Source organism: Eschrichtius robustus, chromosome 8, assembly GCF_028021215.1.
Source record: "Eschrichtius robustus isolate mEscRob2 chromosome 8, mEscRob2.pri, whole genome shotgun sequence".
In the NCBI taxonomy this organism is placed as follows: Eukaryota; Metazoa; Chordata; class Mammalia; order Artiodactyla; family Eschrichtiidae; genus Eschrichtius; species Eschrichtius robustus.
In genome coordinates this window covers 74,911,049-74,929,130 of record NC_090831.1, presented here as the reverse complement: position 1 = coordinate 74,929,130, position 18,082 = coordinate 74,911,049, and the positions used below count along the sequence as shown (strand labels likewise).

General features: G+C 37.8%; 1 protein-coding gene across 4 annotated transcripts in view; it reads left to right on the top strand.

Moving 5' to 3' along the window:
- The window catches only part of CDK14 (cyclin dependent kinase 14), a 567,195-nt gene that overhangs the window by 236,103 nt on the left and 313,010 nt on the right, over window positions 1-18,082 (top strand). For all 4 annotated transcript variants that reach the window (XR_011074670.1, XM_068549142.1, XM_068549143.1 and 1 more), the window contains one exon: window positions 12,081-12,175. Coding sequence is in view for 3 of the 4 variants with exons in the window: in XM_068549142.1 (XP_068405243.1) it covers window positions 12,081-12,175 (95 nt within the window). In the remaining variant the exon portion in view is untranslated. The remainder of the gene's footprint in view (window positions 1-12,080; window positions 12,176-18,082) is intronic.

Below are 18,082 nucleotides of genomic sequence, written 5' to 3'. Positions count from 1 at the left end.
TTGCCTGTAGTTCTGGCGGACGTTAAGCTCTGCAGTTTTACGGGTAGAAGCCTGGCATAATGGTTTGGGAATCAGAGATCTGGCTCTTGGCCCAGCTTGCTACCTTGAATAAGTCCATTTTGTTTCTTTATTTCTCATTTTCCTAGGATATAAATATCAGACGTTTAATGCCTACCTGACATTTTTTTATCAGTCTCTGAGAATGAATTGGAGAAAAAGGGGCTAGAGAGGGGAAGTGACATACCAAATCGTATGGCTTTTGACAGTCTCTGGGCCATGAAATTTTACCTGAAAAAGTGCATCAGTTGGACTAAATGTCCTCCAGGGTCTGTTTAGATCTTTCAGTCAATGCATCTATGTTTGAAACGATGTGAAAAAGAAGTCCTGTGCTCTTAACCTTAAGGGGTCCCTATTCCACCTAGTGGGTCTCGTTGGAGCTTTGAGATGCACAGTTTGAAATGGGTATAATTTCTTTCAGTCTATTCTTCTTTGGTAGGAATTGTGATTTTCCTGTAGTAACAACTTCTTCCTTGTTCTCCTTCTAGTACCCTTTCTTACTCTGTTGGTTTGTGGGACTCATAAAACCCTCTTTGAATTGACTGCTTCCAGTTTCCTCATAATTGTACTTTAGCTCATGCAATCAAAGTGATGTTGGATTTTTACTCACAAAATATTAATTCAGAGATCACAAATGTAGAGGCTCATCAAATAACAGGCTGAAGGAGCCTCTATCACTTTGGGGGAAAAAGGAGGATGGGGAACCATAATAGTGATGTCTTGTGTAAGGGGCCAGTTGTGTAGCTCCAGGCACACAACTTTTACCCACATCTGTTATTTCTGAAGAGCCAAAGTTGTGCATTTTATATGAAATCCTCCGATTTTTAAATACTTCATAAATATCTAAGACATTGCACAGCCAAACAAACCAAGTCCGTGGGTTGGATTTGACTCTGCTGTAAACCCACGTATGGTTGAGAACATCTTCTTCCTTTTCTCATTGCTACCACCTTATTGTTTATGAACTTATCTCATGCTGGGTAAAAGTGTTAGGATGTAATTTTAGTTTCTAATATGAGGTTTTAGAAATAAATTACAGTTTCAAACACATTTTTTACCATCTTTCCATAATCTGAAATATGAGTGGAGATAAATAAAATAATGCCTTTTTACTTATAGCAATGTATGTAGCATTTCACCTACTTATGAAAGGAAAACTCCTAATAACCTTGTAAGATGTTTCTTTGCTTCTTTTTAAAAGCAAAGATGTTTCTTTGCTTCTTTGCTTCAGTGAAATATATAGCCTCAGTGTGTTTGTCAGTTATTACAAAACTGAGAGTGGATTTATGCTGATCAACATATCCAGGCTGAACTAAACACATTATAATAAGATAACCAATCCACAGCAGAGTGCAATCCTAAGAACTTGCATTGCTGGCGGCGATTTATGGAAGATCATTTAAGGATTTTATTTTTCTTGTTCATGCATACATTATTCAAGCTGCACTTAATAGGCATCTTCTATAAACTCAGCACTGCATTGAGTGCTATGAGCACAGCAGGAGTGAGAGCAAATCATATTGTGAGTGGGGGATACAGACAGGTGGAGGTAGGTCATCAGGTAATTGTAACACTGGGACAGGACAACTCACGGTGCTCAGGGACTGATAGAAAATATGTCTAACTTGAGCTTGGGGTCAGCAGAGACTTCCAAAGGAAATGATAGCTAAGTTAAGATCTGAAGAGTTGGTAGGGATGTCTGAGGCTCAGACGCTATGGGGGAGGGAGCAGAAGAGCCAACACCCCAGAGGTCTGAGAGGAAGTGGTGAATTGGATATCTGGAAGAAGCGCTGTGTAGCTGGAGTTCACAGTGTGGAGGGAGTTGGAGCAGCTGGGGGCGTGGGGAGCTCCATCAAGAGCCCTATTGCGCAGGTCCTTGGCAGTCCTGTTAAGCAGCCGTTGAAAGATTTCAAGAAGAGAAGTGACTTGATCAGATAAAGGCGATTTTAAAATGCCAATTGGAACAGCAGTTCTCCCCCCGCTTTCTTCTTTACTTACTCTCTTTTGAAACCTCTTTAGTCCAGGTGGTGTTGCTAGTGAAGAGTTGTGCAGATATGTCTGTCATGTCTGATGTTCTTCTAGTCTTCTTAGCTTCAGGTTTTTCTGCCCCCAACACCTGGAAAGATACGAAGATAAAGGGAAACCACAATCACAGCAAAACACTAGGAATGAAGAGGAGAAAACCAAGACAATGAGAGTGGATAATGCTTACTTTGACAGAAACAGAATCCTCTTGTATCAGGAGTCAGGGGGCCAGGGTTTGAATCCTATGGCCAAACTTCTGTGTATTATTATAATTTCCTCAATTGTCAAATGAAGGGTTGGATTTAGATGCTTTTGAAGATGACACTCACTTTGAAATTCTACGAGGACTGTTTGAATCGTGCGTGATGATTCAGTCACCCTGTGTTAAGTCAAACAGAGATGTCTTTAATGCACTAAGATTTTATATATATGTGTATGTATGTGCTTGTGTATGATGTACGTGAAACAAGATGAAGTTTTATTAAAAAGGGAAATGTGGGTCAAAGGAGGTAGAATACATTTGAGAAAATGGCAGTCACGCTAATCATGGGCGGATGTGCTCCATAGTCCTCAGGAGTTGCCTTCACGTATGGAAAGGCAAGTTGTATGAGCGGGCGCTATTGTTGGTACCAGTCACAAGTGTACACCTTGAAGAGACACTAAAAAAACCCCTCCACGGTCACAACATTTTGAGGCTCAAATGTTGAGCCCGCCTTGATAAATGCAGGGCCAAATTATCCCTTCCCCGAGTTCCTCTGGCTGGTGGTGGTGGAGACAGAGATAACAAATTTCCTAGAAAATTTGACACCATAGTACTATTTTTCTTTCCCTTTGCCATTTTCTTTTTTCTTTTTTTTTTTTTTTTTTAATTAATTAATTAATTTATTTTTTTACTTTATGGCTGTGTTGGGTCTTCGTTTCTGTGCGAGGGCTTTCTCCAGTTGCGGCGAGCGGGGGCCACTCTTCATCGCGGTGCGCGGGCCTCTCGCCATCGCGGCCTCTCTTGTTGCGGAGCACGGGCTCCAGACGCGCAGGCTCAGTAGTTGTGGCTCACGGGCCCAGTTGCTCCGCGGCATGTGGGATCTTCCCAGACCAGGGCTCGAACCCGTGTCCCCTGCACCGGCAGGCAGATTCTCAACCACTGCGCCACCAGGGAAGCCCCCTTTGTCATTTTCTTGCATGGCTTTTTTTTTTTTTTTTTTTTTTTTTTTTTAAACTATAGTGACAGTCTGAAGTTACCTTGCTAATTTAGGAACATAAAATATATCATGTACAACTTACTTGTCTGTTACTTGACTCGTATAGTTATCACAGTGGTTAGTGTTTTATCTTAAGCAACTGTGATACATCGCATGAAATCTAGTACTTCTAAGATGTTGCCAGTTTCTGACAAGTAGATAGTGACTTAAAAGATGACTCTAAAAAAAATTCTAGAAGTTACTATTTTTGTACTGAAGTGACTTCCCTAGTGTAGAAGAGACTTAGAAAGTTCAGTGTTTTCAGAAAAGTTTGGGAACTGCTCCCCAAACTCATTAAATACCATTTTGCATAAACAGTTTTATTATCATCATCATAGGATTCCGAATACTGAACACTTAAGATGTCACTCTACCTTTTATAGGTATGTTTGTTTTCCTGTCTTGTTTTCTTGTATTTCCAAATATGGAAAAGTCTCCTTCAAATGCTGCCATAGCCGAGGTTATGTGAAACAGGAGAGCAGTGAGAGCTCTCAGAGATGGCGTTTGCCAGTCCTGCCTCCGTGCAGTTGGAAGGCAATTCCTGAATGAATCCTTAATTGCTTTTCTTAAGTACCTTGTAAACCTCCTGAACATGTAAGTGGTGCTGGAGCCAGCCAAGTGTTGTGTCATTAGCAGCTGAGCATTATCGGACATTGAGCAGGAGGGAGCACTGATGGGAGGGAAGCAATCCGGGACTTGTTGTGTTAGCGACCTTCCCAGGAGTGGCAGAGCTCACTTTGCTGAGTTGAACTTGGGTTCCCACCTGGGCCACCACTGATTACAGGCCGCATGAAGGAATTCAAGGCTTCGTCCAGGCCTAGGGACAGCTGGCTCAGTTCTGTCCTGGGGAAGTAGAAGTGAAGGTGACGTGACTGCCTGAAGGTGAACGAATTCTGTGAGAAACATGGTGCTCTGGGGCTGTGCGCTTTCCACTGAGTTATGCTCTCATTCGTCATTTTTATAGCTTTGACTTTGTTATTCAGTCATATGAAGTGGTATTATGTTTGAAAGTTCAAGTCAGGGGACATTCAAGGGTAGGAATTAACCCCAACCAAGATTCATATTCATTTTTTAGTCTTTCACTTGTCTTCCTTTTTTTGCTCATAATCTGTTTACAGTATCTCCAGACCTGCTGACTGTATCTGTTTATCAAAGCACTGGTTCTGAGGCAGTACGTATTGCAAACATTTCACATAAAACTTTACTCTTTCACAGATTTTAAAAATTGCTGTGGGATTGAAAAGGTCTTATAACCATGACCTTAACATTTTATTCATGTTGCAAATATGAGCTCACAGTTTTGGGGTTTTTGAAATGCAGGAGAAAATCCGCACACATCAAAATACCATCAAATTTTCAGAATAAAGAATTCTGTCTTCTAGCCCAAGACTTTATATTTTTCAGTGGAATCTATCTCAGTGGCTGTGTGCGTGTGTATGTGTGTGTGTGTGTGAGAGAGAGAGACACAGAGAGACAGAGACAGAGACAGAAGTAGATACTAGGTAAATGAAATGATTGATTGAATTGTTGTTTCTATTGATTTGCTTGTGGAACAGTGAGTAAATTGCAGTGTAACTAAGTGTGTAAACAGACACACACACTCAGTAAGTATGTTACCCATTCCTATATATCAAAACCATAACAAAACAGTGATTTTCAAACTTTAGGATACGTAAGGATTGAATAGAAAGCTTGGTGGAAACACAGCATATAAGTTTCATGGGAACAAAAGTTTTGTCTGTGTTTCTCCTGTGCTTAGTGATTGGCACATAGTAGATATTAAATATTTGTTGGATGATTCTTGGGCCCCACCCCCATCTATTTGGATTTGGTAGGTTTGGGATAGGACCTGATGCATTGGCATTGATATCAGGCGCATCAGTTGACTTTGATGTGGGTGGTTGAAGGACCACACTTGGAGAAGCACCTCGTGGTGGGCCTGTGGCTGTGGCTGTGAGGTGGAGGGGGTGGAACCTCCTGTGTCTGCAAAATTACCCTGCTCTGTGGAGGAGCCTGATAGTGATTGACTGGTGTCTTTCAAGGTCAGGCCCTTAGGCACTGGGACTTGCAGCCATGGCAAGGAGTATATTTTCTGATTTTCAACTTATCTTAATTTTTGTAAAAGAATACAGTAATAGCTATTCACATAGTTTCATGTAAGGAGAGGTTGTTTAAGTCTAGTCAAACAAAGATAGCTATTATGATATAAATGTTTATTTTTCTTCACCAGAAGACATAAGGGGCTTGGTGCCAAACCACATCATCTTTTTTTTAAAATTATTGCATACTTTGTACTATTCTTACTGACTGTACATGTAACCCACTGTAACAAAGTGTAAAATAGTTCAGATAAAGTAAATTGCCTAACAGCTTTTCAACCTAGTTTTTACAGCCAGACAAAAAACAACTCTTGTGTTGTCAAGTCTTCCAGTAACCCTCGGCTCCTAAGTGGTCTCTTTCCTGCCTAAAGACAGCCCATGGAGCATAGCTACCACTATCTCCAACCCTGTTGCTTGGCAAGATGTGTTTCTGCTGAAGTTATTAGTGAGATGTTTACATTTGAGAAGAACCACATCTCGCATTCATGTACTACCTACATATGTGTGGATCTTTCCACTGGCAAGTCGGAACAAGATTAGCTAGAGCATGGAAAGGCAGCTGGTGGCTCATTTACAGGTTCAACTGGGAGTAGTTGGAGACAAAAGTAGGAATCTTTTGCAATAAGTAAATTAATCTTAATGCAGGGAAGTAACCACTTAGACAAGAAATGGTTTCAACATTTTTGATTAACGTGTGACATGAGTGCAAATTAGAGGCTGACACGGGGCGTGTCATGTTCCAGGACAGGAAAATAGACCCTTATAATGCAAGGATTTGCACCAATACCTTCATGAAGAGGGATTAGTGGTTAAGGATCACACTGTAGTTATAATGATTCATTATTGTAGCTGCACATTAATTGTGTAGTTAAACATCAGTGTACCTTTTATAGTGTTATTTCAGTTCTCTTTAGCCAGTCCACTCTAATAAAGAACTTTTCCAGGTATCTCTTTTATTATAAAAGGAATATATCTTTATCATAAACAATTCAAATGATATAGAAAGGTACTCATACAAAATTAAATTGTTTCTATATCCCTCCCCTCATCTTTAACCATAGTTTGATGAACGGATTCTTCCTTTCTTTTTTTCTTTCTATTCAGTCAATTATTGGCTGATTAATTAGTTTGACTATTAACAGTGGGAAGAGTAACCATGCATTTGTGAAGAAGTTAAAATTGCTTTGAACCAGGTAAACTCTATTAGGTTGAACCACTGGAAATTGCTGTGTAGTTAGGTCAAAAATGTCAAATATTGGCAGTTTCACGTGGTTAAGCTATACTGTTAGAGGAACCTGTGCTTTGAGTGGTTTAGCAAGCTGTCAGTGTGGTCCTGTGAGGCTGCAACATGGAAATAGCCCCCAGCTGACTGCTCTTTGCCAGTAGTCAAGTGGTGGATGCACAGGGAGTGATGGCAGAGGGGCTGGCTGAGGCTGTAATTCCAATACCACATTTCAGGTCTGTGATGGGGAAATTAGGAGGGGAGCAGAGCAGGGGGGATACGCAGTGGGACTGAAGTTCTGTCCATCCTCAAATAGAAAACCTCAGCTATGGAGCAAGTAAAAACAGTAGACTTTGTGGTGGATAGAAAACAAGTTATGTGATACGTATAAAGTATTCCTAACCTTTTGTATTATCTTTCCACATTTGGATAGCATGTGGTGAACAAAAAACATGTCTCTAAATCCTTAATGTGATTTTAGCTAAGTTAAGTTTATTCGACATCACATGTGGTTTAACCTTGTGTTTTGGATTAGCTGTGACCTCTTTCCCCATAACAAAGAGTTGACTCTTTTGTATGTATGTGTGTGAAAGTATAAAAAGTAAAAATGGAGTCAAAGATACAATTCCATTTTTTAACCTGATTCTCCTACCTTTTCATTTATTAGTTTATGGTTGTGTGTGTGTGTGTGTGTGTGTGTGTGTGTGTTTATCAGATCAGATCTCATGTAGGGGAAGGTCCAGAACTGTGTAGAACTACAGCATTTCTCCTATTATGTAGCCACAGTGGGCCACACACCTTCTGGAACCACGCCTAAGTTAACCTGGAGCTGCATATTGGTTTTCAGGGCAGGCACGAGTGCCTTTCTCTGTCTAGATCACCTCCTCATCACAGACACAGTTAAACAAGCACTTTTGTCTTTCTCTGTGTATTTTGTTATTGTTGCTCACCCTTGTTTCCCCCATTCAGAATATTTTCACTATGAAAATATTCAGAATCCACTGGCAAGTAAGTGAGAAGTAGAACTTCCTGAAATAAGTAAAAAGATAAATTTGGAGTTTGGTATTAACATATACACACTACTCTATATTATATTGATAGATAAACAACAAGGACCTACTGTATAGCACAGGGAACTATACTCAATATCTTGTAATAACTTATAAGGGAAAAGAATATGAAAAAGAATGTATAACACACACATATGTATAACTGAATCACTTCACTGTACACTTGAAACTAACACAACATCGTAAATTAACTATACTTCAATTTAAAAAAGAAAGTATAATATTATTTCTAGTATAAAGTGAATTTCAGCAGCCTTAGAGCTATCTAGCTGTGGACTTCAAGGAAAGGTTTATGTCTGTTGTGGTTGTAGCTTGAAATATGGTTGGCTTCTTGGGTTTAATAGGTAGTAATCTTTGTCTTCTAGAAAAATCAAGTAGCAGCCCCTCCAGCCCACCCCACTGAAAAAGGACACATAAAAATGATGAGAGGAAAATGTGAATGCACTAGTTCTTTCCAGAGGCTAAAGGGGGAGTGAGCAAGAATGGGTTGTGATTATTTGTGATCTCTCCTTTCCTAGTAGTAGGATGTCAAATAATGACCTAGAAGACCATTTGAAATAGTAAAGAAGGGTTTTGTTTGTTTGTCTTTGTTAACATTGCTTTTTAAAATAACCGCTGCAGTGAAAACGTTATAAAATGAACACACTCTGAATTTTCCTATAGCTCAAAATTTATTTTAAGCGTGATGAGATTAGCATTTAGAAGAAATTTAACTCTTCCACCTCAGAGTGGAAACCTAGGATGTTTATTCTGAAAGTGGGAGATCAAGGTTTCTATATGCCTTCAGACAGTGGGTGTCTGAATCCTGCTACTAAACTAAGGGAGGACTCCCTTTGTCCTCCTGTCCTACTGGGACTTTGTCAAAGGCAGTTATCTTTATGAGCAACAGTGTTTTTCTGTTTCTGTATTGTTTCGACATCACAGCCCCAGAATTATTGTTAGCATTTTTACCCTCACCCTTAATTACAAGTCTTTTATGTCATGTACGTTTGTACCTTTTCAAGTCTCACTGGTGAAATGAATTTAAAATGTTTGCCATATGTTTGCTTAAAACTTGTGGGGAAACGAAGCGTGCTAGAATGACTAACGCCAGTGTTACAGGATTTGTTTTGTATGTAAACGATGAGAAAATAGCGTGGTATATTTGAGATATTATTAGGATTACATGGAGTAGTATTTTGACAGTGCTTGTCTTGAAAAGGGAGACATACTGACTCTAGGACTTGTAGGTGTTAATCACTGGACCGACTTGGCAGCCCAGGAGACTCACTTGCCTTGGTAACAGCAGGAGTGACAGTATCTCGCACCTGGCTTGGAGCAGCGGCTGTTGCCTTGGCAGCCTCCAAGTTAGTCAGGTCTGTCACCTACCCTCATGTTGGTAGATATTGTGGTTGGTTTTCTGCCCTTCAATGTCATTTTTCTGCCATCAGCTTTGAAATTAGTGGCTTTAGTCTTTTCCAAATACAAATTCGTTATGTTAATCTCAAAAGAAAAAGCGCTTATTTTCAAATACAGTTCTTGGTAGTTATTTAACCGATAGTGTGGTTTTAAAAGTGTATGTAAATATAGTTAGAAATCTAAAATCTGTAATAATTGAGAGTTAATAGAATGAAATATGGAGGCTTTGAGTCTTCATGTAGAAATGGTCAAAAATGTCATGTAAAAAATGACATGACTTTTGTGCTATAATATTGGTCACCATCAGGAAGATGTACTTTTTTCCCAGGATAAATGATGGCAGAGATTTGATTTTACTGAAATTGTAGGAAAAACACAATGGGAAATGATGGGTGTGAAGATGTTACTTTGAGAAATGAGAAACAGTTTAGGTCTAAATGGTAAGAGAGGAAAGGCGGCAATGGGAGAAAAGTAATAAAAAAAAAAAAAGCAACAACAGAAAGGATTCTCTGGGGATGGGATATTCAATGAATTGTAAGCTTCAGTACCTTTTTGGAGTTGTTGCTGGTAAGTATCATCACTGAATTTGACAAACTGAAGGGATAACTTGAAAAATGAAATCAGACAGGATTACAAAAGATATTATATCTTTCCAAAACTTGCCTCACAAAGCTAGGTTCCTTTCATAAACGTAATATTCATTAGGTCCTTGATTCATTTTACCTATGCATATTTCTGCACAGGCTAGGTGTGAAGTACTGTACCTGGCCATCACTTCCAAATACCCTGTTGTGGTTTGAAATCTTGATCTTTGAGGATGAGTCTGCCTCAGAAGACTAGCGTAGGTCCAAGTGTCCTTTTTAAAATTTGAGCACATGTGCAGTTGGTTCCCCAACGGATTAATGATTAATGCCTGGGGATTAGCTATGTAATAAAGCTTTACTTGTTTGAGGCTGACGGTTGAATAATGAAAATATTATTAAATATTTGAATAATTAAAAGAAGGAAGATTGTAAATTATTGGAATTAACAGTACTAAACTCTATCGTACATCTATGTAGTGGTTGTTTCTTCAAAGTTTGTGTACTGTTATTTTATTGTTATTTTTAGTAATTATTTTCTCATGAGTGCTAATTTACAAAGCTCAGATAAAATAAATTTGTAGACATTTTTACTATAAGGTTTTTAGTGTGTAAAACTAACTTGCCCACGGCAGATATATGTGAGGCGGAAGAGAGGGCCTCCCCATGATAGTTAGCTTAGACCTCTCTGGCTTTGGACGACACACTGATGCTGCTGATTCAGTTTCGGAGGAAACACACTTCTTGTTGTCTTCTGGTGTTGGAACCAGCCACACCAAGTATTCTCAGTCTGAATGGCCTTCTCTGGACCAATTAAGTGTTTGTTGAAGTTCATCTTTGGATTAAAGATACATTATATTGTCCTGAAATAGGTTTGCCTGGTGAAGACAGTGGAAACTCATAGCAATAATAACTCTAAAAACAGGAGCTCACATTAATTGGGGTCATACGAGAATGTAACAGTCTACAGGCTTTACCTCTAGAGGCCTTCTCTGGGGACTGCCCAGTATAGCCTCTTTGCATGATGATTCCATATCTAAAATACCATTTTATTTCAGTAAAATATTAAACAATCTAGACTTGCTTTTTCTTTTAGTATGTTAAAACATAGATATATCTTTTTATTTTTAGTTTTTAAAATAGACTTTATTTTTTTAGAGCAGTTTTAAGGTTCACAGCAAAATGGAGTGGAAAGTACAGAGAGTTTTCATATACTCCCTTCCCTACCCTCCACCCCAATCCTCCTCTGCTATCAACATGTCTCATCAGAGTGGTACATCCGTTACAAGCGATGAACCTACCTTGACACATGATTATCACCGAAAGTCCAGAGTTTACAGCAGGGTTCATGCTTTGTGTTATAAATCTCTTTTTAAAGAGGTGGTCTTGCAGCATTATTGAGTATCAAGAGTTTGAGGTTTGTCCAGGGCCACCCGTGCTGTTAACTAGGTTCTCAATAAATATTTGATGAATAAATGAGCAGTTACAAGTTCCTGACAGAACACACACAAAAAAATGTGTTTTGTGTTTCTTTTTTCTCTTCAGGTTGTATACCAAAAACCAAAATCGAAGACACGGTGCTACTAAAATAATTAACAATGATAGAGGAAGCTTCTGTTCTTTGAGTATTCTACCTGAATGGCCATTGGTGTAGGCCAAAAGAAAAAAAATATAAAAAGATATATCATATGAACACTAATCAAAGTCAAGCTGGAGTGGCTATATTAATATCAGACAAAACGCTTCAGAGTAAAGAAAATTACCAGGGACAAAGAGATGCATTATATATTGGTAAAAGGGGCCAATTCACAAGGAAAACATAACAATCTTAAATGTATATATAGTAAACTACAGAGCTTCCAAGCACACAAAGCAAAAACTGGCAGAACTCAAATAAGAAATTGACAAATTGCCAGTTGGGGATGTCAACGTCCCTCTCTCAGTCATTGATAGAACCACTATTCAGAAAATCAGCAAATATATACTGTAGAAGAATTCAATGATACCATCAACCAGCAGGCTCTAATCGTCATTTATAGAACTCTCCATCCAATATCAGCAGAATATATATTTCATACATATGGAGATAAACCATATCCTAGATAACAAAACAAACCCTAACAAATTTAAAACAATTGAAACCAAACCAAGTATGTTCTCTGACCATAATGGAATCTAACTAAAGATTAATAACAAATAACAGGTGAACTAATTGGAGGTAACTTAATCTAAATGAAAACCTTGTTCCTCTGCCCTTGATTCTGAATTGTTATTGGCTTGGAAAACGAGAAAATAGGTATATTTCTTCTGATGATGTACCAAAATGATAATGAAACAAATCAGTTGCTTGTTACCCATGATAAATTGTCTCTGTCCACTTTATTTTACAGCTTCTCTGTTAAAAGGACTGAAACATGCTAACATAGTGCTGCTTCATGACATTATCCACACCAAGGAGACGCTGACACTTGTGTTTGAATATGTGGTGAGTAAAATGAGAGTTCAGATTTTATAAATATGAATAAAATTCTTATAGTATTATCATAGAGTTTTGTCTTTAGTTAGCTGTACTGAAGTGAGTATTTTATCTGAGTACACGAGACTTGTAATTTTGCATAATTTTGAATGAGATGTATCTTAAAGAAAAATCCAGAAAAAATGTTCAGTTGAATTTTCATCAGATATATTGTTTATAACCTATTTGTTACTAGTAGACACTGTAATTTTTAGGTTTATCAAATAAGATTAAACAGCATGATGGTGATCACTCCATCAAAGGAAGTTCACAGACAACAAAAATATTTTTTCCTTTGGATTTATAACTTGGTTTCTCAAAAGCATCCTTATTTGGATGATTTTTGTGGAGAAAAGCCTGATACTTACAATTTAGACTGCATAGTTTTTCCCCTCGGTTAGTATTTCAGCTATTAATTAAAACTTCCAATTTGCATAGCAGACAATGTAATGATCTTATTGTGTTGAGACTTGGACTTGAACTCATAATTAATCTTTCTCCGTTTCTCTTAGAAAAACATATGGTATTTGTGTAGCACCACTTCAGCATTTAACTGTGGAACCATGAAATGTAACCATGATAATTAACATCCCAATTTTCACAGATGGATCTGAGAACATGTAATTTACAAGATACAAATGACATTGGTAGAGACCTTTATTGAGAAGAATAGCTGTTGGTATTGTGAATGTATTAAGACCCCATTTTGTAATTACCACCCTACTTTTTAACACATTTGAAATAGTGTCCATTTTTCCTTAAAAATATATAATAGAATGAATATTTACAACATTTTTATCTTGCTAATGTCTGCCTATGTCTGTTTGTCATTTGAAAATTGTTGTCTTCTGAAGAAGCCATTCATCTTGTCTATTTACATATAAATGATAGATACATTTGAATAATATGGTAATGTGGCTACAAGGACAGCTAGAGCCAAGCAGTTGCATATATTACATGCTACCAAGAATGGATGCAGATTCACACATCAATGCAAATATAATTTCTTTTGTTTAACTGATGGTTTGGGGGTCAATAATGTATTCAGCTGATTTAGAATTGGAATTTTTGTTTCATATTTGGTAGTATGTCTAGTTGCAATATTTCAGTTAAATCCAGATTTTTCTTAGTATACTTGACTAACTTTTCCACAAAACATTACGAAAGAGATTTCAAAAATATACTTGTTCCCTCTCCCGAAATTGGTTAATTAAATTGAGAGGAAGAAAAATTAGTTTGGCCCCTAAAATCAGTAACATTGAAAGAGAAATGAACAAAAATAATGTGAAAACGTGTCTTTCAAATCTTAAAAGAAAATTAAATATATCTGTGAAGCTAAAAATGTGCATATCAGAGCAGATATCGTTTGATCATTTTATATTCTGTGGAAGTTGCCACATAAAAGGTAAGAAATTCACTGTCCTGCAGTATTTATCAACTGATTAAGACTTACTTTTAAAATTATTCTTCTTTGTGTGAGCGAGATTTCCCTTGGTCCCAGTTCTTGTGGAGACATCCCAGGTCCTCTTCAATAAACCACAAAATAGGGTGCATATATGCAGTACTCTGTGGGCATTTCATGCCTAACTTCTCTGGGGGAGCTAAGGCGTAGATTAACCTGTTCTCTTTTAGAGAATGAGGCACATTGGTGTCATTCATGACTTATGATTGCCCTGCCTTGCCTCTTCTTCCTTTCTCCACTCCACCTTTATTTCTTTACTTTCCCAGTATTTCTTTGCCTTTCTCATCTCCGCCTTCCTTTGTCTGTTTCTATTTACTTCATCTCCTATCCTTTTGCTCTCTCTAGTGAAGTGCTTTTTGTTGCTACCACTGAAGTTTGTTTGGCTTATTTTAAGTAAAATGTTCCAGTGAATCTCTGAAATCAGAGTTGGGGAGGCGGGAGCAGGGGAGCTCTATGCTGTAGAAATTCCTTACAGAGTCTTCCCAGTTAGAGTGGGGAAGGTGTAGACTCCCTGACAGTATTAACCTGCCTCTGTGGCTATTGCCCAGTACAAAAATAACTTCCCTGAATATTTCCTAAAGTTTCTCTTTTCTTACACTGCTTTTTCATTGCTTGCCTTTTTTTTCCCCCACATATGCCAATATCTCAAGGAAAATTAAGATCCTTACATACTTTAATGGATTAATTTAATCAGATTGTTTTCCTCACAGTATCTAGCAGAAGTAAATTCTCCTCTTTTCTTGCATGTTTCACAGCAGTGGGAAGGTGATAGACGTTTCAAAGCATGGCATGCCACGGGAATTAGAGCAGATCTAGTGGAGGGACACAGGGTAGGAAACGGGAGGGCACTTGTGGATTTGAGATGATGAGTGAGGGATCAAAAAGGTAGCTGAAATAATGTTTAAGACAAGTATGACCACAATACTAAAAACCAACAACTAAAATGTATTGAGTTTTATGCTGGGCACTGTGCTGGGGGTTTTACATTCATTTTCGCTTTTGATGTTCTCAACAGTCTTATGGATCTGTGACTGTCACCACCCTACAAAGGAGAAACCTAAGGATTTGGGAGATGAAGTGCTTTTTAGGGTCTTGTGGCATGAAAGATAGACTCAGATCCATCTTACTTTGAATCCTAATTGCAATATTGTGTCTCCTGTTTATGTTCAGCTTTACTTAGGTTGAGCTTTTGGTCAGAAGGGGGAAAGGAAACTTTCTTTTTTCTTTCCACAACCTTACCTATTCTGCACTTAAGATGTAACTGTATTTAAATCCTAAATACAGTTAATCTGCTCTATTGTTTAAATAAGTTTTGTAGACTGGTTGAAAACCCAGCCACTTAAAACTTTATTTTAATTATGAAATGTTTTAAGTTTCCATAAAGGAAACTTGTAAGTTAAGAGTGTCGCCCCATGTATTTCACTGGGATCTACTTAAATACACACACACACACACACACACACAGAATCTTGTTATTTAGCAAGCCCTAAAATCAGTGTCAAACACTTTAATCTACAGTTTCCCAAACTTAATGATGATATTGCCATATTTAAAAATTGTTAACGTCAAAGTTATTTTCTGAAAAATGTTGATTTTGTAGTTCCATGTAATTAACAGCATATTTTTTGAGGGAGGGGACTGAGTATGTTAAACAGTATAAGAAAATTCATACCTCATACCCATGAAAACCCTAGATATGCAGGAAAAGTAACATAATTTAAGATTCATTAGGTACTATTGAATTTTTCCTTTGGACTTTAGAATTAATTAAGTATTCAAGCGTTTTTTGAGGTACCTATGTAATTTGGGTTCCACAATGTAAGAGATTCTTATTTATGATAGTGTACACACTGTATAAATGTATTTCTGTTTTTTTGCTTTAAAAGAGAACTCTAAGCCTGGCTGCTTTATATATTGCCATGAATGACATTTTAGGTTACATAAAAGCCTTCTGAAGGCCAGAATAATGAAATAAGTGATGAGAAGTTATTGATGTGAAAGAATATTCGAGGAAATGACTTTGGAGGTCACTATTAAAGTGATTCAGTGTATAATAGGATATTGTCAGTGTAGGCTATCTCTTAAGTACTGGGTAAAACTCCTGAAACATCTGAAATTTAGTTTCTTATACACTTTCAAAATGTGTAGATATAGTGGTCTGCAAGCTGCAAGGCTGACACACACTGGGAAACGTGCCCCCAAGCTGCTCATGGCTCGTTGGTGTAACCTGTGGGCCCTCGTGATGGGTGCTCTTTTGGGTACTTCCTTTCTCCAGTTGTTGTCAAATGTGAAGGAGTATCTTTATCCAAGCAGTGGCTCTATTAGCTTGGAAAGGTATGTGGTTTCATAATGGTCTAAAATATTATTATAGCCATCTTTTTTTCCTGCCTGGGTTTGAGACATGGAAGAGAAATATAAAAAATGTGAAAATGCTAGCAAATTTTTTTTTCTACTTAAACAAAAAGTTAAGCAATTTAGTTTTTATTTTTTGCCAAAGACAAATAAGTGCCACATTACTCTGCTTATTAACACCATGCTGAAAAATCTAAAACAGATTCTGTAAGTGGAAATAAGAATATTAATAGTAAACATGATTATGTAAATATATATTACCATTAGTTAAAGTGCATAACGATTCTGTTCTGTTTTAAATTGCATGAGAGCAAAGTGTGTGTAGCAGCATTTTTCATTACATATTTAATAATTTGTATCAATATAAGAAGAAAAGCAACAAACTTATAACTGATCATGATTATTTGGAGCAATCATTTTATTTCTTCTACTGTGAAATATTCCAAGCTAATGTGCACCGTTACGTAATACAAAAATCTATATTCCACATGAAAAAAAACTGTGTCACCAAAAGTCATATGAAGGGATTTATGAATCACCAAAAATCACATAAGGTATTTTTTTTCTTTTTTTCCACATAATATGTTTTTATAGTGTTTTACATTCTACAAAGCACTCTCTCATAAATGCTATTCCATTAGATTCCATCTTTAGCCCTATGGAGTACATAAGGCAAGTGTTTTTGTTATCCAGTTTTTTTACACTTGATGAGGAAAAAGAATGCTTAGAGAAATTAAGATTTACTAAATCACTTGGTTAAGTTAAAAGGGTAAAGATAAGACTTTAGCCCAAGTCTGCTGTGCCTAAAATTCCTCATTACTCCATTTCACCCTGCAGCCTGCTGGTGTTAACCATCTTCATAGTTTTATTTGATGGCCTGAGGTATGTGTGATGCTGGATATGGGACTGGCAGCTGGAAGTTATGTTCTGTCTTTTCACCGTGCCACACAATTTACCTAATTATTTGGTTTCTATGCCTCATACATTTTGATTTCTAAATCTACGAAGAATGCTTTAATTTGCATGATTTTATACCACATCTGTTCTCAAAAACTGTAGCTTTCCATCAGTATTCTGGTTTCCAGATTAAAGTATCCTGAGGCAATTGAAAAGTTTTCTGCTTTCCTATGAGATACAATATATGTGCACACGTGCATGCACGTACAGCTTTAAATGACGGTGATCAGGGAAGGCCTCGCTGAGAAGGTGAGAGGTATTTAGGTAACAATCTGAGGGAGGTGTAGGAGGAAGAAATATATTCAAGGCAAGAACATTCCAGATAGAAGACTTATGTGAGGAGCAGCAGGGCTCCTGTGCTGGAATGGAGCAGGCAAGGAGGACAGGAGGAGGAGACAAAATCCAAGACACAGTGGGGTCCAGATTGTGTCGGGCCTTGTAAAGTTTTATTCTGATGAACTTTTCTTTTGCTCAGAACGAGATGGGGAACCGCTAAAGGATGCTGAGCAGAGAAATGATCTGATCTGGCTCATATTTTAATTGAATCTCTCTGGCTGCTTTCTCAAGAATAGATTGAAGATGGGCAAGTTCTGAAACAGAGAGACCAGTTAGGAGGCTGTCACAGTTGTCTAAGCGTGGGATGGTGTCAGCAGTGGAGGTTGTGAGAAGTGGTTGGATTCTAGATGTATTTCTAAGGTTGAGCTGATAGCATTTGATGTGGCATTTGAGAAATGAAGAAGAGTCAGGGATGATCCCAAGCTGTTTTGGCTGAAACAACTATAACAGTGGAGCTGCTGTGACAAGGAGAGATGAGGCAGACTGCAGGAAGATGCAACTCAGCCTTGAAGGGGTTAACTTCGAGATGCCTATTATATATGCAAGTGAAGATGTCACAAGGCAGTTAGACATGTGGGTCTGGGATTGAGGAGAGAGGTCCAACGTAGAGATTTGGAAGTTGTCTGGGTCATAGATAATATTTAACAAGGGGATTAGATGAGATCACCAGGTATGGTCATTGTTACCTTGGTGGCTCTAAATGAACCATGCCTTTGGATAGTCACACCCTTGTGTAGTCCCTGCCCCTTAATTAAGGCTGGGCTTGTGAC